General features: G+C 46.1%; 1 protein-coding gene across 1 annotated transcript; it reads left to right on the forward strand.

Annotated features, from left to right (window-relative positions):
• ZNF133 (zinc finger protein 133) lies at positions 1–22,338 on the forward strand. The gene is made up of 4 exons (XM_002710989.5): positions 1–388; positions 14,816–14,942; positions 15,675–15,770; positions 20,404–22,338. Exons 2-4 carry the CDS (start codon positions 14,822–14,824, stop codon positions 22,155–22,157), a joined length of 1,971 nt encoding a protein of 656 aa, XP_002711035.1. The 5' UTR covers positions 1–388; positions 14,816–14,821; the 3' UTR covers positions 22,158–22,338.
• Positions 22,339–24,201: the final 1,863 nt, after the last annotated feature.

Consider the following 24,201-nt stretch of genomic DNA (forward strand, 5'->3'; position numbering starts at 1 on the left):
CTGGGGAGTGTAGTCCTCGAGGCAGAGGCGTTGCCAGAGAGGGTCACGGCCGGGCCAGCAGCTTCATCCTGGAGCCTCTACGTGTTTTATGAACGTGATTTTAAGAAAAAAAGATGGGTCATCGAGGTGCCACATTCTCTGCCATTCTGCAAGTGCCTGGAGCGTACGAGGCCAGGGCGCTGTTGGTGGCGCTGAGCATCTTGGGAAATGTGGTCCCAGCGCCGTCCGAGGAGTGTGGGTAGTGTGGTCCTGGCGCCCGGCTGGAAGAGGTTCCCCAGCTGGTGGCTCGAGTGACCCCTTGTTGTTTGGTGGCGCTGGTTAATGAGGCTCCCGTGGGATCCTTGCTGCAACCGTGCCCTCTTCTGCGCGGAAAGGAAAGTCTGGAAAGGTTGGTCAATGGGCTGAGCCCGGGCTCGGTGCTGATGGCGCCGGGGAGGGGGTAGTGGTGGTGGGACGTGCTGGCGTGGCTCAGGCCAGGCTCCCCCGGATTTCTTCTTTTTGGAGTGTGGGCGCGCATCTCCGACGAGATGAGCCGAGCTCAGCCGTGAAACTGGGCTGGTGTATAGGTGCGGGGCTTGGGCCTTAAGTCCTGGAGGTCTTATGGCTGCAGACAGGCTCGGCCTTGGCAGCATTAGGAGAGGGTCGTTCATGCCCTCGCGTTTGAGGGTCCGTAGTGGGGTGGGGACCGTCCCTGGGACCTTGGGGTTTTTGTTGGTTGGGAGCTGGTGCCGCTTTGCTGGGGTGGGGTGCGGAGCAGGCTGACTTGGCCAAACACGCCCGATTTGAACCGGTGTGGAGTGCAGTGTTGGTGCAGTGTTCGTCGCCCATGGCTCCAGGTCTTGGAGGAGGTGGTTGAGCTGGGGCTTCCTCCAGCGAAAAAGAATAAAAGCAAAACAAAGAACTGTGTAAGTTTTTCAAAGTTCCAGGGGACTGTGTTTGAGTACAAGAGTCACGAAATCCCATGTCCCTGGTGTGACCAGGCTTTGGAGTTTATCAGTTCTATTTCAGATTTTTTATTATTACTGTGGATACGTTTCACACAGCCAGAAGTAGACTCTGTAGAGCCATCATCAGATGGGACAGTTAGCAGCACGTGACCAGCTACGATGCATCTCCCGGAGAGAACCCTGCAGCCCACAGAGGTCTGCTGTCACCGCCCCTCCTGTGTGAGAGCGTGGGGTCCCCGGCTCGGTCTTCTCCAGGCTGTGTCACTTTGGAAGAGAAGCCGACTTTCCTGGGCTGTAAAATCCACTTCGTTGGGTTATTGTAAGGAGAGAAGAAGGTCGACCTCATGCAGTGCCTGGAGCAGTCTCTGCTGTGTTCTCAGTGCATCTCCTTATTCATGCGGGCACGGGGAGGACCACCTCCTGGGCCTGGCGGCCAGGCTGTGTTCTCAGCCTCCACCCCAGCTCCATTCCCAGGCAGCTGCCCACGGCTTTCCTCTAAGGCAGGTCTATTCTGATGCCTTTAAGGAAAAGGAGGCACTGCTTTGCTGCAGCTTGCGGATTACCAGTGACTTTGCGGAACCATTTTTAATTCTTGTCCCACCTCCCGTGGCCTCTTCCTGCTTGCTGTGGGCAGGGAGGACGTGTGGGCTCCTGAGAACCCAGCTGCAGGTGGGTACCAGTTATCTTTCGCATTCCGAACCATGAATGCGTTTGCTTTGCCCAAGGGTGACACCTGTGTCCTGTAATGGCCCCTCTGAGAATCAGTGACCAAGCTGCTTCATACACACACACCACGCCCCCCGCCCACCTCCCACCCCTACCCAAAGGGGGACGTTTTTCCCAGGGAATATTCTCAGACCTCACTCGTTACACCCCCATCCTTGCTTCTGCATTCCTTGTCTCAGGTGCTATGGAGTGGATACCCCTGTTCTTCGCTTCCAGTGCCCTCACTTACTCTTTAGTAGTTTGCAGCAAATCCCAGTTACATTGGTCCACTTGCAGATGCTTCAGTAGGGGCTTTTTGTTTTAAGGTATCTATGATTTCATTGTTATAGCATCAAAATTAAGACTCCATTAATAACAGTTAATACCCACTTCATATTTAGTTTCCCTGATTGTCTAAAAATAGCTTTTTTTTTTTTAAGATATATTTTATTTATTTGAAAGAGTCACAGAGAGAGGTAGAGACACAGAGAGAGGTCTTCCATCTGCTGGTTCACTCCCCAGATGGCCGCAATGGCCGGAGCTGAGCTATACGAAGCCAGGAGCTTCTTTGTGGGTGCAGGGGCCCAAGGACTTGGCCATCCTCTGCTGCTCTTCCAGGCCATAGCAGAGGGCTGGATCAGAAGAGGAGCAGCTGGGATTAGAACCGGCACCCATAGGGGATACAGGCACTTCAGGCCAGGACCTTAACCCGCTGTGCCACAGCGCCGATCCCAATAGGTTTTTGTTTTTGTTTTTGTTTTTTTAAAACCCTATCCAAACAGCCCTGGTAGGAGATAGGAAAGGGAGAAGTATCTGGAATTGAGCGTCATGATTTCCCTTGTCTCTCCCTCTGTCTCCTGCATCTTGTGACCTTGCAATCTGTGTTAACAGCTGTAACTTCCACTTCTTCATCCAAGCTGGACCACTGAGTTTTCCCTGTCTTGTTGGTCTTTCCACGCTTACTTTCCCTTTGTCCATTTGATTGGCTTTTCAATCATTCCACCTGTGCATCCTCCTTGCTTCCCATCTCCTTGCCTTTGTCTGCATTCTTTGCTCCCTCAGCTTCCCGATTTTCCCTCACCTTCTCGCCCTGGGTCTTTATTACAGTTTAGAGCTAACTCCTTTAAAGAATTACCTGCGTTTGCTGTCTTCATTTCTGCCCTTCTGTCCAATAAAGGCCAAATTCAATTCTACTCACCAAAAAAAATTTTTTTTAAAGATTTTATTTATTTATTTGAGAGGTAGAGTTACAGAGAGAGGGAGAGACAGAGAGAAAGGTCTTCTGTCTGCTTGTTTACTCCCCAAATGTCTGCAGTGGCCTGAGCTGGGCCGATCTGAAGCCCAAGAGCAGGGTCTTCTTCTGGGTGTCCTATATGTGGGTGGGTGCAGGGCCTAAGCACTTGGGCCATCTTCTACTGCTTTCCCAGGCCATAAACAGAGAGCTGGATGGGAAGAGAAGCAGCTGGGACACAAACCAGTGCCCATATGGGATGCCAGCGCCACAGGTGGAGTCTTAGCCTACTATGTCACAGCGCTGGCCCTTTGTCAAGGTCACTATTGTTCTCCCAGTGGCTGAATGTCATAGTCATTTCTCAGCAATATTTTACATCCTTGCTAACTTTTTTTTTTTAACTTCCTTTTTCTTAAAGTATCTTCCTCCCAGTTGCTCTTGGCTTCCAGATTTCCCTAGTTTTCTCCTCTCTCCTAGGCTACTCTTCCTGTGTCTACTTTGGGGGCTCCTCTTCTCTCAAACCTGCACTATGGAAGGCTCCAGTTCAGTTCCGAGACTTTGTGTCTTCTCCAGTCGCTCTCTCTCCTGGGCAGCCCTGTCTACTTGTGACTTTAAATGCCCGCTCTCTAAGGTTTAGCCAAGACCCCTGCCTTCAACTTCACATTGCAGTCCTCTGCTCTCTGTGTCACGTTTCCACTTGACTATCTCAAGGGTATCCCAAACCTAATGTGTCCACCAATACACTCTGATCTCTAATGCTAGGGTGAAACATGAAAGCAGTAGGTAGTAATACTTCTCTATTACTATAGAGAACTGTTTCAAGTTTAGCTCTAAAAGACAGCACAGATACTCCTTCCTTCAGATCGGTCAGGCTCAGAACCTTGAAGTCATTGTCAGTCCCTCCCTGCTGTTACCACCATCCCTGATAAGCAAATCTGGACTCTCACAGTCTCAGCTCCTGCTGCTTCCATCATGGTCCAGGCCACCTTCCCTCCTGAGTGGTCATAGACTTTGAATGGTCTCTTGCTTCTTCCCATGTCATCCTAAGGTATATTTATCAGTATAGCGACCAGGGTAATACTTTAAAATGTAAAGAAAATCATGTTATGCATTTGCTCAAAACCCTCCAGTGACTTTTCATACTGCCCAATGTCAAAACTAGTATCCTACCGAGCTAGGTGTGGTCTCCCACATACACAGTTAGACCTCAGCTGCACCACTCTGTCTCAGTCGTGCCACACTGGTTGCAATGAACTGTCTGACCCTTGGGCATCAGGGCCTTTGCACTGGCTCTTCTGTTGCCTGAGATGTCTGTCTTCCTCCCCTTGCCTTTCATGTCAGTGAGGGCAGGTGTTTTTGTCCTTGTTCATTTCTGTATCCCCAGTGTTCAAAATAGTACCTATCGCACAGCTGGAACTTAATAAATATTTTATGAACAAAGAAATGAGCCAGCTTTGTGTGTGGAGAGCTCATTCTGGGAGCGATGGGTTAGGCTGACCGTGATGCGGGCACATGGTCTGCAGAGTTCCTGCCAGGAAGCTTTGGCCATTATCAGTCCCACACTGGTGTCGGGGTGGGGAGGGACTGGGAGAGTCTGTAGAGGTGGAATCAGTGGGCCTGGGGAACTGATTAGATATGGCCGGTAGGGAAGTAGTCACAGTGACTTGGTGACCCCATGGATGGTAGGGAAGGTGTTTCTGTCATTAAGAAAGCCAGAGAGGAAAGCATAGCATATGAAACAGTTCTGATCCCCAGCTTCTGCACAACAAACCAAGTGGCTTAGAAGATTAACCATGTTACCATTTCTCACAGTTCTTTGAGTTTACCCACATCAGCTGAGTGTTCTTTTGCCCTCTTTGAATTATAGAGCTCACTCTGGCTGCAGTAAGTTGGGTTGAAACATGCAAGAAAGTTCCTTCATATATTTGAGAGTTCCCGTCTCTGCACTGGCTGTCACAGGATGGACACAATCCCTTCTCTTGCCTTGGTGGTACCTAGCAGAGTCCAGCTCCAGCTCTGGAGTTGGGACTCACTCTATCTGCAGTCTTCCTCTGTGTCGCTCTTTGCTCAACTCATGAGTCAGTCATTCGTTAGTAAACTCTACATTGGAAACAATTCTGTAGCGTTGGGCAGAATCCACATCCCTTTGTTTAGCTTCAGGACTTCTGCTAGCTGAGAGGGACATCACAGTAACAGAAGAGGAAGAACCACAGTAACTGTCCTGGCAGAGTCTGTCAGAGGCACCTGTTTTGGAACTGGAGTCTAGCTACATGTTTGCGGCATCCAGAAGAAGACGTGGAAGAGAAATCACAGCTGACTTCCGCACTGAGGCAGCAGTGGCTGCCTATCCCCTGTCCTCCTACCCTCACAGCAGCTGAGTGTGCAAATGGCCCTGCACCGTGGCTTGTGGGAGCCGGAGTAGGCAATACATATTAAGGCTCTATGTTTTACTCCAAATATCGAGGATCTGCATTTTGATTGCTTTTCCTGATCACAGCAGTGGTCCACTCACTGTTATTGCAGACCCCACTGCCTGAAGCAGCTTCCAGGGATTTAAAGAGCCAGAGCCTGTCCCCTGCCACCCATTCTTTTTCCAATTTTTTTCCCTCAAAAGCTACTGCATAAAAGAGAATTTAGAAAGTCACTACACATACCCATAGAAAGATAGAGGTTCAGAATACACCTGAGAAGACCTTAAGTTTACACCGCAGGTATGGTGCCACTCTCCATCAATTAAAATAAATAAAACAGAACAACAACAACAAACTCCCAGCAAACCTCGGGAAGGGGAAGAATCTGACTTCCAGTGTTACCATGTCCAGTTGTTAGCAAAAATATCACAAGGCATAAAAAGAAACAGGAAAATATGACCCATTCAAAGGGAAAAACTCATAGAAAACATCCCTGAGGAAGTTTAGGTGGTGGACTTACTAGAGAGAGACTTTGAAGCAGCTTTTTTTTTTTTTTTGAAGATTTATTTGTTTTATTCAAAAGGCAGAGTTATAGAGAGAGAGAGGAAGAGAAAAAGAGAGATCAGTGTTGCATCTGCCAGTTTACTCTCCAGATGGCTGCATGCATCTGCCAGTTTACTCTCCAGATGGCTGCAACAGCCGGAGCTGGGCCAGACAGAAGCCAGGAGCTTCTTCAGGTCTCCCATGTGAGCACAGGGGTCCAAGCACTTGGACCATCTTCTGCTGCTTTCCTAGGCACATTAGCAGGGAGCTGGATGGGAAGTGGAGCAGCTGGAAACTGAACTGGTGCCCATATGGCTTAACCCACTACGCCACAGTGCCAGCCCCTAACACACCTGTCTTAAAGATGCCAAAGGAAGATGTGAAAAGAACAAAACGGAAATATCAGTAAAGAGATAAAACACCTGAAAAGAAATCAAAAAAGAATTTTGGAGCTGAAATACACAGTAACTGAAATGAAGATTTCATTAAAGGAATTCAGAAGCAGATTTGAGCAAATAGAAGAATCAACAAATCTGAAGACAGGACAATTGAAATTCTCATGAATCATGGAGAAAAAGATTGAACAGAACTTGAGGGACCTGTGGTATACCACCAAATGGAGCAGCATACACACTGCAGGATTCCAAGATGAGAAGGAGAAAGGGACAGGGAGATTATTTGAAAAGCTTATGGCCCCAGACTTCCTAGATGTGATGAAAGACATGAAAGTAAACATCCAGTAAGTGCAGAGAATACGCTGAGACAGATTATACTCAAAGCATCAAAAGCCAAAGGCAGCATACAGTTTAGAAAGCAACAAGAGAAAATCAACTTAGGATATACAAAGGATCCTCAATAAATTTATCAGCAGATTTCTCAGAGGTCAGAAGTGAGTGAGTTGAAATAATCAAAGCGCTAAAGAAGAAAAAAACAGCCGGCGCCGCGGCTCACTAGGCTAATCCTCCGCCTAGCGGCGCCGGCACACCGGGTTCTAGTCCCAGTTGGGGCGCCGGATTCTGTCCCGGTTGCCCCTCTTCCAGGCCAGCTCTCTGCTGTGGCCAGGGAGTGCAGTGAAGGATGGCCCAAGTGCTTGGGCCCTGCACCCCATGGGAGACCAGGATAAGTACCTGGATCCTGCCATTGGATCAGCGCGGTGTGCCAGCCGCAGCGCGCCGGCCGCTGCAGCCATTGGAGAGTGAACCAACGGCAAAGGAAGACCTTTCTCTCTGTCTCTCTCTCTCACTGTCCACTCTGCCTGTCAAAAAATAAAAAAAAGAAGAAGAAAAAAAAACAAAAACAAAAAAGCAGAGGTGGGTATTTGGCCTAGTGATCAAGATGCCACTTGGAGGCCCACATCCTGTGTTGGAATGCCTGGGTTCAAGTCCTGGCTCTGCTCTTAATTCCAGTTTCCTGCTAATGCACATGCTGGGAGGTAGCAGGTGATAGTTCAAATAGTTGAGTCCCTGCCACCGATGTGGGAGACCTGGATTGAGTTCTTGGCTCCTGGCTTCAGCCTGGTCCAGCCCTAGCTGTTGCAGGCATTTGATGAGTGAACTAGAAGATGGGAGATTGGTATCTCTCTCTCTCTCTCCACCTCTTAAAAACATAAAAATATTTTTAAAATTCAAGCAAGAATCCTCTATTTGGAAAAACTTCCCCCTCAATACTGAGAGCAAAATGAAGACATTCTAAGATAATCAAAAGCTGATGGAAATCATTACAACTGTACCCGCTGTGCAGAAATACAAGAGTCTTCAGTTGAAATGAAAGGACACTAGACAGTTACTTAAAGCCATATAAAGAAATAAGGTTCTCTGGTAAGTGAAAATATGAAGATGAACTACTGTTATTGAGACTTTGGTTGTTAACTTGACTTTTTGTTTTGTACTTGGCTTAGGAGACTGTTATAAAAATAGTCTTTTTTTTTTTTTTTTTTTTACCACACACTGCACACAGATGTAATTCTGTGACATTAGTAACTCAATGGAGATGAAAGTGAGCTGTTCAGGAACAGAGTTTTTGTATGTTATTGAAGTTAAGCTGGTAATAAGTTCAAATTAGAGTAAATAGAAATAGAGGAATTGAATAACAAAACAATTTAGCTGTAGCAGACATATTAGAATGTTAATATAGACATATTAGAATGCTAAATGCAGTCTCCATGGTAACCAGAAAGAGAACTGTTGCAGATTATATAGAAAAGGAAATGAGAAGGGAATTTAAAAGTTGCACTAGGAAAATTAACTAAAAGCAAATGGCGGTAATATGAGAAATGAATGACAAAAAAGCTACAAGGGGGCTGGTGTGGCGCAGCAGGTTAAAGCCCCAGTCTGCATCCCATATGGGCACCGATTCAAGTTCCAGTTGCTCCATTTCCTATCCAGCTCCCTGCTAATGCCTGGGAAAGCAGTAGAGGATGGGCCAAGTGCTTGGACGCCTACACCCACATAGGAGACCCTGAAGAAGCTCCTGGCTTCTGGCCTCTGCCTGATCCAGCCTTGGTTGTTGCGACCATTTGTGGAGTGAAGCAGCAAATGGAAGAGTTCTCTATCTCTCTCTGTTTCTACCTCTCTGTAACTCTGCCTTTCAAATAAAATAAAAATAAATCTTTTTTTAAAGAAAAGCTTCAAGGCATAGAAAACAAAACAAAAATGGTAGAAATTTTCTTAGGCCGGCGCTGCGGCTCAATAGGCTAATCCTCCGCCTGCGGCGCCAGCACACCGGGTTCTGTCCCAGTTGCCCCTCTTCCAGGACAGCTCTCTGCTATGGCCCGGGAGTGCAGTGGAGGATGGCCCAAGTCCTTGGGCCCTGCACCCACATGGGAGAACAGGAGAAGCACCTGGCTCCTGCCTTCGGATCAGCACGGTGCACCGGCAGCAGCGCACCAGCCGCAGCGGTCATTAGAGGGTGGGTGAACCAACGGCAAAAGGAAGACCTTTCTCTCTGTCTCTCTCTCTCACTGTCCACTCTGCCTGTCACAAAATAAAAAAAAAAAGAAATTTTATTATCAGAAATTAATTTATATGCAAATGGATTAGACTTTCCAATCAAAAAACAGAATTTGGCATATTGGATAAAAAAAACACATGAACCACTTATATGCTGTATACAGTAGACTCTTTACATCCAAAGATACAAATAATTTGAAAGTAAAAGGATAGATGAAGATGTTTCATGCAAATAGTAACTAAAGAAAGTGTGGAGGGCAATGGAGTGGCGGGGGGAGGAACTGTATTAATATCAGAAAGAATCAACTTAAAAGGGATGCAAGAGAAATGGAAAAAATTAAATATATATAAATTTATTTAAAGATTTATTTATTTATTTGAAAGGCAGAGTTAGAGAGGCAGAGAGAGAGAGAGAGGTCTTCCATCTGCAGGTTCACTCCCTAAATGGCGGCAATGGCCAGAGCTGGGCCAATCTGAAGCCAGCAGCCTGGGGCTTCTTCTGGCTCTCCCATGTGGGTATACACCATTGCCTTCCCAGGCACATTAGCAGGGAGCTGGATCAGAAGTGGAGCAGCCAGGACTCGAACTAGAGCCTATGTGGGATGCCAGTGCTGCAGGCTGTGACCTTACCTGGTATACCACAGTGCTAGCCCTGAAGAAATTACATATTGATAAAAGATTCAATACAGCGAAATATATAGTTATATACACACACCTAATATCAGATCAACAAAACATATGAAGCAAAATGGATAGAACTGAAGGGAGAGAGAGTTCTACAATATTACTTGGAGATTTCAATACCCTACTCTCCATAATATATAGAATGACAAAACAGGAGATAAATAGAGGACTTGAACACACTAAACCAACTAGATCTAACAGACATATACAGAACATGCTGCTCAACAAAGAATATACATTCTTCTCAAGTGCATATGGGACATTTTCCAGGGTGGACTGTATGTTAGGCCACAAATCAAGTATCAGTAATTTTTTTTTCAAGATATACAAAATATCTTCTACCCCAAGATGAACTTAGAAACTAGTAATAGAAAGAAAATTGAAAATCACTGATCTGTGGAAATTAACATACTCTCAATCAATCAGTGGATAAAGAAGGAATCTCAAGAGAAATTAGAAAATACTTGGAGATAAATGAAAACAGCATACCAATAATTAGGGAATACAGGCAAAGTGCTAAGAGGGAGATTTTTTGGAAAAAAAAAAGATTTACTTATTTATTTGAAAGTTGGAGTTACACAGAGAAGGAAAGGCAGAGGCAGAGAGAGAGGTCTTCCATCCGCTGGTTCACTCCCCAATTGGCCGCAACAGCCGGAGCTGTGCGAATCTGAAGCCAGGAGCTTCTTCCAGGTCTCCCACATGAGTGCAGGGGCCCAAGCACTTGGGCCATCTTCTACTGCTTTCCCAGGCCACAGCAGAGAGCTGGATGGGAAGTGGAGCACCTGGGTCTCAAATTGACGCCCATATGGGATGCCAGCGCTTCAAGCCAGGTCATTAACCTGCTGTGCCACAGCACCAGCCCCAAATATTAAGTGTTAAAATGAACATATAGATAGGATTAAGTGTTAAAGTGATCATAAAAATAGGATCAAGTGCCTGGTAATAATATTAGATAGAGTTATAAAGGAGAGAATGTTCTAATATGGGAAGTAGTCCACACAGCACACTCATAGAATGATAATCGCTTTAAGTAGCACTCTGATCTCAGAATCAGTCCTTAAGGCATCCTGGTCTGCCTGAAAAGCCCATGAGAGTATTTCAGGCATGGAAAGCCAAGACATTGTAGCAAAAAATGTTCTACATGAAGGATCTCTGTGAGTGAGACCCCAGTGGAAAGAAGTGGCCATTGAAGAAGGATGCACTTTTCTCCAAAGGGAGGAGAGAACTTTGACTTTGCTTTGTCCAAATATTGATGGAGTTTTTGGACTCAAAAGGCTCCCATAGCCTAGGCAGCACATGTCAAGAGCCTCAGGTGGTCACTGACAACATATATAAGAGTGTTAATTGTTAAATTAACAATAGAAGTCACTGTGCACTAACTCTCCATGCAAGACCTCTGTCTTCAGTTAGTTGTATTGAGAGTTAACTGTAAAACTAGTTCTCACTTTTGTGTGTATTTTGTGTGTGTGTGTGTGTAAATTGTTGAAATCTTTACTTAGTATAGAGTTTATCTTCTGTGTATAAAGTTAATTGAAAATGATTCTTAATGGCCAGTGAGACTGGCAAGAGGAGAGGGAGGAGGAAGAGGGATAAGAGTGTGGGTGAGAGGGTGGGTATGCTGGGAAGAATATCTACATTCCTAAAGTTGTACTTATGAAATTTTTATTCCTTAAATAAAAGATTTCTTTGGGGGGGGGGAATAGCATCAAGTAGAATAAAATACTTGAGAATTAACCAAGGTGATTAAAGATTTATCCATTGAAAACTATAAAACATTCCCGAAGGAAATTAAAGAAGATATAAATAAGTGGAAAGATAGCAAATATTTATGGATTTGAAAACTTAAAAAATGTTAAAATGGCAATAGTACCCAAACTGTCCAGTGTTATCTTTGTCAAAATCTCTATGATCTTTTTTGTTTGTGGAAGTAGAAAAATTGATCCTGAAGTTTATATAGAATCTGAAGGGACTCTGAATACTCAAAACAATCATGAAAAAGAACAAAGTTGGAGGACTTAACCATTTCTGATTTCAGAATATCCTTGCAAAACGACAGTAATCCAAACTGTGGTGTTGACAAAAAAATACTTAACAGACCAATAGAATAGAATAGAAAACACAGAAATAAACCCTTGTATATATGATCTAATGATTTTTTAAAAGATTTTTTTACTTATTTGAAAGAATTAGAGAGAGAGGGAGGGGGAGGAAGAGAGTGAAAGGGAGAGGCAGAGAGAGAGAGGTCTTCCATCTGCAGTTTAACCCCCCAATTGGCCACCTCAGCTGGAGCTGCACCGATCAGCCAGGAGCTTCTTCAGGTCTCCCACATGGGTGCAGGGGCCCAAGGACTTGGGCCATTTTCCACTGCTTTCCCAGGCCATAGCAGGGAGCTGGATCGGAAGTGGAGCAGCCAGGACTCAAATTGGTGACCATATGGGATGCCAGCAGTGCAGGCGGTAGTTTTACCTGCTACACCACAGCACCGGCCTGGTCTAATGATTTTTAACAAGAGTTCAAGACCATTCTTTGTGGAAACTGTATATTTAACAAACGTTATTGGGAAACCCACATATCTACATGCAGAAGAATGAAGTTGAACCCTTACCTAGAACCAGATACAAAAATTAACTGGAAATTAATCAAACACTTAAAAAATGTAAAGATGAAAATTACAGAACTCTTAGAAGCAAACATAGGGAAACTGTGGGGAGCAACTCGGACTATACTGTTACTGGAATTAAGACTTATTCTATACATCTGCTCTCCCACAATATGGCGCTGGGAGAGGAGCAACAGCTTCTACCCAGCTGCCTCTCACCAACTTGACAAGCTGCAGGAGCTGCTCCTGATTGGAGGAGAGCAGCGTACTCGGCGTGTGGGTAGCAGAGTTGGGATTGGTGGAAGAGGACTATAAAGGAGGAGAGAGACAACATGCACCAGGAACATCTATCTGAAGGAACACCTGTGCAGCCCCCGAGAGAGCCGGCCGGCGGTGTGCCGCTCCCCCACGGAAGTGGGGAAAGTGGCAGGGGGAACCGCCCTTCCACGGAGGTGGAAGGGACGGTAGCCAACCCGGGAAGAACCAGCAGCAAACCCGGGGAGGGCCGAGCAGACGAAAGAACAGCGCAGGGTTTAGTGTCGTTCCTCCGCGAAGAGGGGGAGCGACAGGAAACATCTTTTTTTTTTTTTTTTAAGAGTTATACAGAAAGAGAAGGAGAGGCAGAGAGAGAGAGAGAGAGAGAGAGAGAGAGAGAGAGATGTGTCTTCCATCTGCGGGTTCACTCCCCAGATGGCCGCAACGGCTGGAGCTGTACCGATCTAAAGCCAGGAACTTCCTCTGGGTCTCCCACGTGGGTGCAGGGGCCCAAGGACTTGGGCCATCTTCTGCAGCTTTCCCAGACCACAGCAGAGAGCTGGATCAGAAGAGGAGCAGCCAGGACCAGTACCAGCGCCCATATGGGATGCGGGCGCTTCAGGCCAGGGCATTAACCCGCTGCGCCACAGCGCCGGCCCCGGGAAACATTTTTACAACACAACTTGATGATACTTTCTTGAAATGACACCAAAGCACAGGAAACAATAACAGCAGAATAGAGAAATTGGATTTCATCAAAATGTATAACTCTTATTTATCAAAGGCAGAAAATGTAGTTGGGAAATGTATATCTGCTAAGGGATTAACATCCAGAATATATACAGAACATCTACAATTGAATAACAGGAAAAAAAGTTAAAAAATGAAGAAACATTTCAGTGTGTCATCTTTTTCTAAAAGACAGACAAATGGCCAGTAAGCACATGAAGAGATGCTCAGCAGTGTTAATATGAGGAAAGTGTGGATGAGGTACCACTGTACTTACACCCAGTAGTATGGCTGCTAACAAAAGAACAGGAAGCAATTGTTGATGAGAATGTGGAAATGCGCTGCTGGTGGGAATGCAAACTGGTTCTACTGCAGTGGAAAACAGTATGGTGGTTCTTGATAACCTTGAACATAGAATTACCATTTGACTCAGTAGTTATACTTCAGGGTATATACCCTAAAGAATTAAACTTAGAGAAACAACTATTTGTATGCCAATGTGCATAGAAGAATTGTTCGCAATAACCAGAAACTAGAAGCAAACCAAATACCCATGGACAGATAAATAAATAAACAAAATGTATGGACAGTGGAAATTTTGAACTTAGGAAGGAAGGACATGGATGCATCTTGAAGACATTATGCTCCTTCAAATAAGCCAGACAGCAAAGGGTTTAGTTTAGTTATATAGGATAGCCAAATTTATAGAGAAAAACAGTCATTACCAAGTGTGAGGGGAGAAGAGAATGGGAAGGTAGTGTGTAATGGTTACAGAGTTTGAGCTGATGAAAAAGTCTTGGAGCATGAAAATAGTAATTTTTTGTCCTGTATATTTTGCCATAGTAAAAATTTAAGAACTTTATGACCTGCTTCCCTTGTCCTGTCTGTATTATACCAGTAGAAGCGCCTTTGATCCCTCCTCTGTGGTCCTCCTGCCACATTTCTACTTCCTCTGCTCATAATTCCCTAAGTCCTTTCCCCAAATGTCTGATCTGGAAAATACCTGGCACTTCTTCTCTTAACCTTCCCATTCTTCAAAACCAAGTTCCCAGGCCCTATCTTGGGAAATCTTTCCTAGTATGTCTGTCTCAGTGTGGCCTTCATTTTGAAATAGTGCTAAGGGAGATTAGGGGGAAAAAAATGAAACAAAACTGGTCAAGATGATGAGTGGGGAATGTTTAGGGCAAGTGGGCAGGAAGTTTTCTGTTCTGTTTCACAGTTGAGGAAACAGACAGTAGTTGGCAGCAGAGGTGGGCCTCAAACACAGGCACTATGACTCACATACTTCATCTCTCGCTGCTTGAGTCTGTCAGTCCGAGAAGGCTGAGGGGCTGTGCAGTTTACAGGGAGCACCAAGTTGTATTGTCTTTACCGTTGTTAGATTGTATGAACTTCAGTCACTCATACACATCAACACTAATATGACTGGCTAGGCTATTTGACCTTTTAAATTCTTAAACTCAATGGCTGCTGTGCTTTTAATTTTTGTGTTGTTTGGCTTGTCTGTCTGCCTAGATTTGAAGTTCCTGATTTTTTAATTTTTGCATTTATACCCCAAACAGCCCACCTAGGACTTTGAGCATATGGGTTCACAAATGCTGCTGGCTGGATAGAAGCAGGTTTGAAGGTCTTGGAACACATGGCACCAGGGTCACGGTCAAAGGCAAAGTCTAGATGTATCACCTGCCTCCCCAGGCAGCCTTCTGGTAGACTTCTCTCCCTGGGCAGGCACTGGGTGAGCAGGGCTGTGTTTTGTGTTACAGGCACACATGGCTTTCAAAGATGTGGCTGTGGATTTCACCCAAGAGGAGTGGAGCCTGCTGAGTCCTGCTCAGAGGACTCTGTACAGAGAGGTGATGCTGGAGAACTACAGCAACCTGGTCTCCCTGGGTAAGCGTGGGCTCTTACCTTTCACATGCTTACTGCTGGGAATTGTAGGTCATGCTTGAAGCGGCCATTTTGGTTTCTGAGTTGGCTTTTAAAAATACTTATTTATAAGACCGAGTCACACACACATACACACACAGAGATTTTCCATGTGATATTTTACTCCCCAAATGACTGCAGTATCTGGGGCAGGGCCAGGCTGAAACCAGGAACCTGGAACATCATCCAGGGAGCTGGATTGGAAGTGGAATAGCCAGGACTCAAACAAGTACTCTGACATGGGATGCTGGTGTCTCAAGTGGTGGCTTGACCCACTGCAACCTAACACTGACCCCCTGACTTGGCTTTTGTGCTGGACTCAAAAGCAAAGACATTTTGTTCTGTTTCCCCAGGGAAGGTCTGATTTTATAGAGTTGACAGTGGGAGGTATGTGTGTGCATGTCTCTGTGTCAGAGTGGGGTGGGGGTTACTTTCCATTTTATGCCTTTTCCCCTAGACTGCAGCTTTCTGCCTTAGTTTACTTGCTGACTGCTTTTAAAGGAGACGCGTGTTCACTCACCTGGCCTGCTGGAGAAGCAGTTGGCATTCGTCCAAGTTCGCCTTCCCTACTCAGCCCTTCCATTGCTCAGAGCCCACTCCTCTCTGGTCCCAGTACCGCCCAGTTTGGCTCTGAACTCTTGACTGGATCCTTGAGCTTATGCCCTGCAGTCACCTATTTTCTTTTTCTGTGAGCAGGAATTCCATTTTCTAAACCAAAACTCATCACTCAGCTGGAACAAGGGAAAGAGACCTGGAGAGAGGACAGAAGATGTCCACTGGCCGCCTGTCCAGGTGAGCAGAACACTCTCCTAAGAATGAGAATCTCGAGGATTGAAAATGGATGTGTGGTGAGGTAAAAATAAAGCTTTGATGTCTAAGTAGAGCTTACCGAAGACAAAAATAAATTATTTTTCATATGGAGGAGAGAGATTATATACCAAGTCATAGTTCCCCTTTAATTGCCACTTTTCTTATCAGTTTTCAGCTTTCTGTTTCTTGATAATGAAATATAATTGTATATGTGGTTAGCCATGTATATTATACAGTGCTGATGGACAGTGAAGTTTTACTTTTCAGTCTCTGAAATAATAAATTTAATATAAGATTGATTGCTTTAGTTTAGACAAAAATACAGTAAAGTTCCTGCATGAAGGCTATATTGTTTTGCTTTTTGTATTTTATTAGGAATTTTTTATTTTTAAATTTTTATTATTTATTTGAGAGGCAGAAAGATGGAGAGAGAGAGAAATCTCCCTTTTTGTTTACTCCCTACATGTCTGCCACATGAGTTTTAGGGCTGTTGGTGTGAGTTCATGTTACTGAAGCAACAACGTATATATTAAATAAAGTGCCTTTAAATGAAAAAATATCCAAGACAAGGTTGTACAGGGCTGGGCCAGGAGCCAGAAATTCAACCCAGGTCTCCCACGTGGGTGTAAGGGACTCAAGTACTTGAGCCATTATTGCTGCCTCCCAGAGTGTACGTTAGCAGAAAGCTGATATCAAGAGCAGTGCTGAGACTTGCAGCTCGGGCACTCTGAAATGAGACGCCGATGCCTCAAGTGATACCTTAACCTTTAGGTCAAATGTGCACTCCAGGACAATCTTTAAACAAAAATACTAATTCTGATAATGATTTTCTAACAGAGATCTTGGAAACTAGAAAGCAATATAATCAGTGTTGAAAGTAAAAATTGCCTGAAAAATATGTTATTTCTGGAATTTATTTTGAGTAAAATAAGTATAGAATCACAGTTTCCAGCACTGTCTATAAATTGTAAGATATTAATTGGACACATCTCTACATTTTCCTAATCTAACATTTTTGAATGCAATATTAGCTTATTGGATCTTTAAAAATCAGTATGTCAGTCTTGGAAGTTTAATTAAACATTTTTTGGGAAAGAGAACCATGATTTATGTCACCATTATGTAATGTTATATTTATACTCTGATAAAATCAAGGAGAAAGTATTTGTCTGATTTCTAAGTTTTACCCTATTTTAAAGTATTCATTCTCACCTCTGTAGTTACATGCCAGCTAATAAAGTTCTTTGTGTAGTTTATCAGCTCTAAAAAATGCTTCTCATTCTTAGAGTGTAACCTAATATCCGAGGCTGCAGCTTAACTCACGGCTTACCTGTTTTCTGTTGAGCTAGAACTCAAGCTGCAACAGGCAAGATTTCCTTCAGAACCAGCGTGTTATTATCAAGGGAAATCTGATTTTGGTTTTAACTTGGATATTCTTGAGTTTTCAAGTTTTAAATTTGTATTGGTGCTCATTTATCTCTGTAAACCTCTCAGGATGGGACTACCTGAAGACTGAAAGCGCTTTATTGGGGCAGGCCTTGGTGCAATGGACTCCTGCCTCCCATTGCTTATTTTAAAAATTTTTTTGTTATTTTTAAAACTTTATTTATTTGAATGGCAGTTACAGAGAGAGAGAGGGAGAGACACAGATATAGAGATCTTCTTTCTGCTGTTTACTCCCCAGTTGGCCACAATGGCTAGGGCTGGGCCAGGCCAAAGCCAGGAGTCAGGAGCCTGGAATTCATTCCAGGCCCCCAACATGGGTGCAGGGGCCCAAGTACTTGGACCATCTTCCGCTGCTTTCCCAGGCATATTAGCAGGGAGCTGGATTGGAAGAGGAGCAGCTGAGACTCAAACTGGTGCTTATATGGAATGCCAGCATCAAAGGTAGCAGCTTAACCCAGTATGCCACGCTATGCAGCCCATTTCTGAGTGCTGGTTTAATCCTGATTCCTGAGGTTCCAATCCAGATTCCTGCTAATGCATCCTGGGAGGCAGCAGATGATAGTTTAAGTGCTTGAGTCCCTGCCACCCATGTGGGAGACCCAGGTGGGAGTTCCAGGCTCCTGGCTTTGACCTGACTCAACTCTGGCTCTTGCAGGCATTTGGGGAATGAACCAGTGAGTGGAGGACCTCTCTCTGCTTTCTATCACTCTTTCAAGTAGATAAAAAAATAGAAAAAGGTACACATTTAAAATACCAAATGGTTCTGTTTTTCTTCTGTCACCCCATGTAGATGTAACTGTGTTCAAATGTCCTGGAAGGGGTAGCTGTAATTCTGAATTAGGTTTTTTATAAGTAAAACTGCCACTTTATATACAGACACAGATGTTAGGACTGTTCTAAGCGTACGTAATAATAGAAACCTTGGTTCCCATAAGGGTAAGTGGAATGATACCTGTATCAAAATCACAGTGGCATGCTTACCCAGAACAGAACAGCAGTGCCTGCTGCTGGGAGACTTGCTTACCATGTCTCTGTGACCTAATATATATGCATTTAACCCAAGGCAAAACCCCAGCATTTGCTTCCCTTCTCAACATATTCAAGAGAAAGTAACAGGCAATAGATTAAACGTAAAAATTCCAACAAACTACAGAGTTACCAAAACTCAAGGTAGTTGCTGGCCAGAAATGGAAATACAAAATCAGTTACAGATTGTGGACCCCGAACAACCGAGAATAAGCAAAATAGACTCAGTGAGAATCAGGGAAAGCTGCCAGGGCTCGTTCTCTGCTGAGAAACCCAGGCCTGAGGGTCGCCTGTGGGTTCTCATCTGTCATCAGAGCCAAAGTCCAGGCTAGCAGAGCTGCTGGAAGGAAGGAAGCTGAGCTTATGGACTGGCCAGGCAGTGAGACGGCGGAGGGAAGGCATTCACTGGTCTGCTTGGTGGGAACAGTGAGAAGCAAGGGGGACTGTGCTATTTAACTAGTGTTGAAAAGTAGCATTCTGTGTAGGATGGGAGAATTCTGGAATGTAGGTGCATACAGAGTTTAAATGTTAAATTGTTCTTTGGCCAAGAGTATTCAAGTAAATCCAGCAAGATCATATGCAGTTCCTGAAACTGTTTGATCGCGGATTACCTTCCGCTACTTAGAGCCAGTGGTGATGAAGCAGTCCATTCAGTGTTGTCTTCTCCTGCACAGGAGGTGCCTTACATTGAAAATTTCTCCTTTACGTGGATTTCTGAGGCAATCTTTATTTACACTAAGTATAGAAATGTTTTTAAAGGCAATTTATTTATTTATTTTTTTGACAGTGAGAAAGAGAGACAGAGAGAGAAAGGTCTTCCTTTTCCGTTGGTTCACCCCCCAAATGGCTGCCACAGCCGGCGCGCTGTGCTGATCCGAAGCCAGGAGCCAGGTGCTTCCTTCTGGTCTCCCATGCGAGTGCAGGGCCCAAGCACCTGGGCCATCCTCCACTGCACTCCCAGGCCACAGCAGAGAGCTGGACTGGAAGAGGAGCAACTGGGACAGAATCTGGCGCCCCAACCGGGACTAGAACCCGGGGTGCTGGCGCTGCAGGCAGAGGATTAGCCAAGTGAGCCACAGCACCAGCCCTAAGAATAGAAATTAACAGGGCCCGGAAGGAGCATCTCTTGTCAGTGGGGGCCTAGACTGTGTGTGGTCCATTGCTGAGAGTCTGCGGCCTTGTAGCAATCCTGGCACAGTGTAATCTAATAGATACTTGTCACTGAGTGCAAAGACTGCACACTTGGGTGTTTCACACACTCTTTCCCTCTACCCACTCCCCTGTACTGCTCCCTGTACCGGCTGTTCTCCTTCCTGTCGAATGACTGCTCTTTTAGTCTGTGTCTCAAAGGGCAAGGATGTCGGACATTGCCACATTGGTCCTAGGGCTAGGTATCTTTCCGTTGCAGAACAAATCCATGTGGACCTGGATTGCATGAATATGAAGCTGTGCTTTAGAAGTAACTGTGGGCCGGCGCCGCGGCTCACTAGGCTAATCCTCCGCCTAGCGGCGCCGGCACACCGGGTTCTAGTCCCGGTTGGGGCACCGGATTCTGTCCCGGTTGCCCCTCTTCCAGGCCAGCTCTCTGCTGTGGCCAGGGAGTACAGTGGAGGATGGCCCAGGTGCTTGAGCCCTGCACCCGCATGGGAGACCAGGAAAAGCACCTGGCTCCTGGCTGCTGCCATTGGATCAGCGCAGTGCGCCGGCCGCAGCGCGCCGGCCGCGGCGGCCATTGGAGGGTGAACCAATGGCAAAGGAAGACCTTTCTCTCTGTCTCTCTCTCTCTCACTGTCCACTCTGCCTGTCAAAAAAAAAAAAAAAAAAAAAAGTAGTAACTGTGGTGGTAATTTTGTAGAGACCGTTGCATATGTGGCATATCGGCCCTAAGCCACACTTGAAACTCCCTGAATTGCTTTTATAGACTATAGGTCTTTGAGTGGACCATTAGGTAGCAGATGTAAGACATAACGGTGGGATGGAAGGTAGGTCACGGTAGGCTCAGGTAAAGGGAGTCTTGGTTGGGAAGCATTGAAGTTTGGAGCACTTTGAAGAACAGGAAGTTGAGTCTCGCCATCAAACTAGGCTGAGTTGCTCAGGCTGCCCCTGAAGGCTCCGTTGTGACTCCAGACTTTTCTCTCTGCAGCGGGAACAAAACCAGAGCTCCACCTTGGTCCTCTCTGCCCTCCAGATTGCTCCACTCAGAAACTCCCCGTGCAGCACACGCTGTGTGATCCTCCCCCCTGGATCTTCACATGCTTGTGTGCAGAAAGCCACGCTGAGCCAGGGGAACTGGACCCCGGGGAACAGGAGAAGCAGCAGCAGCAGGCATCGGATGGCGGCTCCTGGAGCGACAGAGCAGGCCGGGAGAGAGATGGCCCCCGGCCTTTGTTTGGAAGGACACGGAAGAGGGCTCTGGGAGCACTCTCCAGGCCGCCACAAAGGCAGCCAGGCAGCTCTCAGAATGGCATCAGAAGGGAAGAGACAGAGGCCAGCCCAGCTCAGACGGGAAACCCTGAGGAAACAGCCAAATTGTTGAAGAGGATAGAAGTCTTAGGATTTGGAACGGTCAACTGCGGGGAGTGCGGGCTGGGCTTCAGCAAGCTGGCAAACCTGCTTAGTCACCAGAGGATACACTCAGGGGAGAAGCCGTACGTGTGCGGGGTGTGTGAGAAGGGCTTCAGTCTGAAAAAGAGCCTGGCCAGACACCAGAAGGCCCACTCAGGGGAGAAGCCCATCGTGTGCAGGGAGTGCGGGCGCGGCTTTAACCGGAAGTCAACACTCATCATACACGAGAGGACACACTCTGGTGAGAAGCCTTATATGTGCACTGAGTGTGGGCGAGGCTTCAGTCAGAAGTCCAACCTCATCATCCACCAGAGGACACACTCGGGGGAGAAGCCGTACGTGTGCCGGGAGTGCGGCAAAGGCTTTAGCCAGAAGTCGGCTGTTGTCCGACACCAGAGGACGCACTTGGAGGAGAAGACCATTGTGTGCGGTGACTGCGGCCTGGGCTTCAGTGACAGATCAAACCTCATCTCCCACCAGAGGACGCACTCGGGTGAGAAGCCCTACGCCTGCAAGGAGTGCGGGCGTTGCTTTAGGCAAAGGACAACCCTTGTCAACCACCAGAGGACACACTCTAAGGAGAAGCCCTATGTGTGTGGAGTGTGCGGGCACAGCTTTAGCCAGAATTCAACCCTCATCTCGCACAGAAGGACGCACACAGGGGAGAAGCCGTACGTGTGTGGGGTGTGTGGGCGAGGCTTCAGCCTGAAGTCACACCTCAACAGACACCAGAACACACACTCAGGGGAGAAGCCCATCGTGTGCCAGGACTGTGGCCGAGGCTTCAGCCAGCAGTCCAACCTCATCAGACACCAGAGGACACACTCAGGGGAGAGGCCCATGGTGTGCCAGGAGTGTGGGCGAGGCTTCAGCCAGAAGTCCAACCTCCTCGCACACCAGAGGACACACTCAGGGGAGAAGCCGTACGTGTGCCGGGAGTGCGGGCGAGGCTTCAGTCACCAGGCGGGGCTCATCAGGCACAAGAGGAAACACTCGAGGGAGAAGCCTTACACGTGCAGGCAGTGTGGACTCGGCTTTGGCAGTAAGTCAGCTTTAATCACGCATAAGCGAACACACTCAGAAGAAAAGCCTTGTGGGGGTGGGCAGTGTGGCCAAAGCTTTTCCCAGAAGTCACACCTCACCTCACATCAGCTGACACACAAGGGGGAAAAACCTCACGTGTGCAAGACGTGCGGGCAAGGCTTTAGCCAGAAGTCTCACCTCAGCAGACACCGGAAGATAAAGGCTGTCCACCACAAACCACCACTCCACCCTGACTCTGAGGCCTATTCAGGGCAACCTCCTGGTCCTCTGTACTCTCTTGGCAAGTGAAGATGGTGGTGAGGACCAGCTGTCAAAATTTTCACACTTCCATGAAACATGAAATGGAATAGAAGATTGCATTCCGTAAGTGGTCAAAGGACATCTGACCTAGTTTACTTTCCACACACTGTCTTCTCCATGTTTTGTGGCCTTTTGTTATAATAAACTTTCCCCCTTTACAGATCTGTTACCTTGGCTGTGTATCTCTCTCACTTACCTGTAAAGATAGGGAAGAAGGAGTGATACTGTCTAGTATTCCACAAGAATTCATTTCCTTGGAAGATGTAAGAATCGGGTCTTCATGTATTTATTGGAGAGTCCAGTCCTTTGTGTGGGGGAGAGAATCCAGGAGCTGTAATTCAGTGATTTCTTTAGAGGAAAGGGAACCTCCCAGAAAATATGGCTTCCTCTAGTCTAGTGTCGTCTGCAACTCCACCCTTCCTTGGCTTCTGTGACAGCTCCCTTTCTTGCTTCTCCTTCTAGCTCTGTTGTTGGTCTTTGCTAAATCATCCTCTAACTACTTTTATTGCTCTTCTTGGACTTGGGTGTCTGGGCCTCCTGCCTTGGGATCCTTACTAATACACTGTTCCCAGCACTCCAGTACCAGAGCTTGGTCTGTCAGCTGTGACCAAGCAGTCTATAGTCTCAGAGCCTTGGAGCTCAGTCATACCCGTATAAGACCACCGAGAACATGAGGATCCTCACCCACCCACAGCAGTACCACCTCACTGACCCTCCATTAACTGTAACAATCTTTAACCATATGTCTTCCTCAGTCCTCTGATAATAAAGATCCCTGAAGCCCTGCTCCCAGATCAGCCCTACTGTATCAAGAGGTTTGGACTGTAAGTCCTGCGTTCACCCCAGGACCCACCCCACACCAGCCATTCATTAACTGATTGAAGGTCCCCTAGCCACAATCCTTAGTTCTCCCATCAGGCTAAACTATTTAACCATATTTAAAGATTCTTACCCTTAATTCTCCATTGTGTTCCCACCCAAAGTGGTTTTGCTCAGAATAAGTGACCTTTAAGGTGTAACTATAAGACTTATTTTTAAGACTTCTGTAAGATTTAAGTATGAAGCTTCTAAACTATTTAAAATGGTTTCTGTGAATTTTCAGAGTATTTTCCATAGCATCTTGACAACCATACCAGGGAAGCATTCATCTTGAAGATCTTTTGTGAATGTGATTTTGTCTTAGGGAATGAACTTCAATAAGGAGGGTTGGAAACCCATGGCGTTTGTAATAGAAGCAACAGCTTGGTCTGAAAAGAGAAGCCCCTACTTTTCCATGGGTGGGAAGGCAGGCACACGTAGGCTGTTTCTCATGAAAAAAGAAAAATAGTTCAGAGTGCAGACACAAAAACGGGAGAATCACTCCCGCTGGGGCAGTGCTGGGCTGGTAGCATGTTCTCAACTGAATTGCTGGATTTTAGAATTCCAGAGAGTTATAATGGAAGTGATAGGGACTTGCTTCTACGCTTCAAACCTTTCTGCTCTGCTATGGAATTGACGGAGACGCTGAGGTCATGAGCTGCAGCTGAGCTAGCCCACAGTGAACATCAGCTCCAGTCGTGTGAGAGAGCTATTGTGGATGTCCTGTCCGGACTTCAAAGACTGAAACTTCAGCCAACATCTTCAACTATGTGAGGGGCCTCAATATGCCTGAGTTTTAGATTAACAATAGAACATTTTTAGGAGAACAAAGATGGGGGACTTAGACTTCTCAATTTCAAAACTATTAAAGCTACAGCAGTCTGGTAGGTAGTCAGTGGACTTTTTTCTACAGCCCCACCGTCAAATTTTCTTCCAAACAAAACATCCCAGGAAATGTAAATTTTCATCCACTTTTTTTTTTTTTTTTAAGATTTAGTTATTTATTTGAAAGAGTTAGAGAGAGGCAGAGGCAGAAAGAGAGGTCTTCCATCCACTTGTTCACTCCATAGATGACTGCAACGGCCGGAGCTGCGCTGATCCAAAGCCAGGAGCCAGGAACTTCGGGTCTCCCATGCGGGTGCAGGGGCCCAAGGACTTAGGCCATCTTCTACTG

This window comes from Oryctolagus cuniculus, chromosome 11, assembly GCF_964237555.1.
Source record: "Oryctolagus cuniculus chromosome 11, mOryCun1.1, whole genome shotgun sequence".
NCBI lineage: Eukaryota > Metazoa > Chordata > Mammalia > Lagomorpha > Leporidae > Oryctolagus > Oryctolagus cuniculus.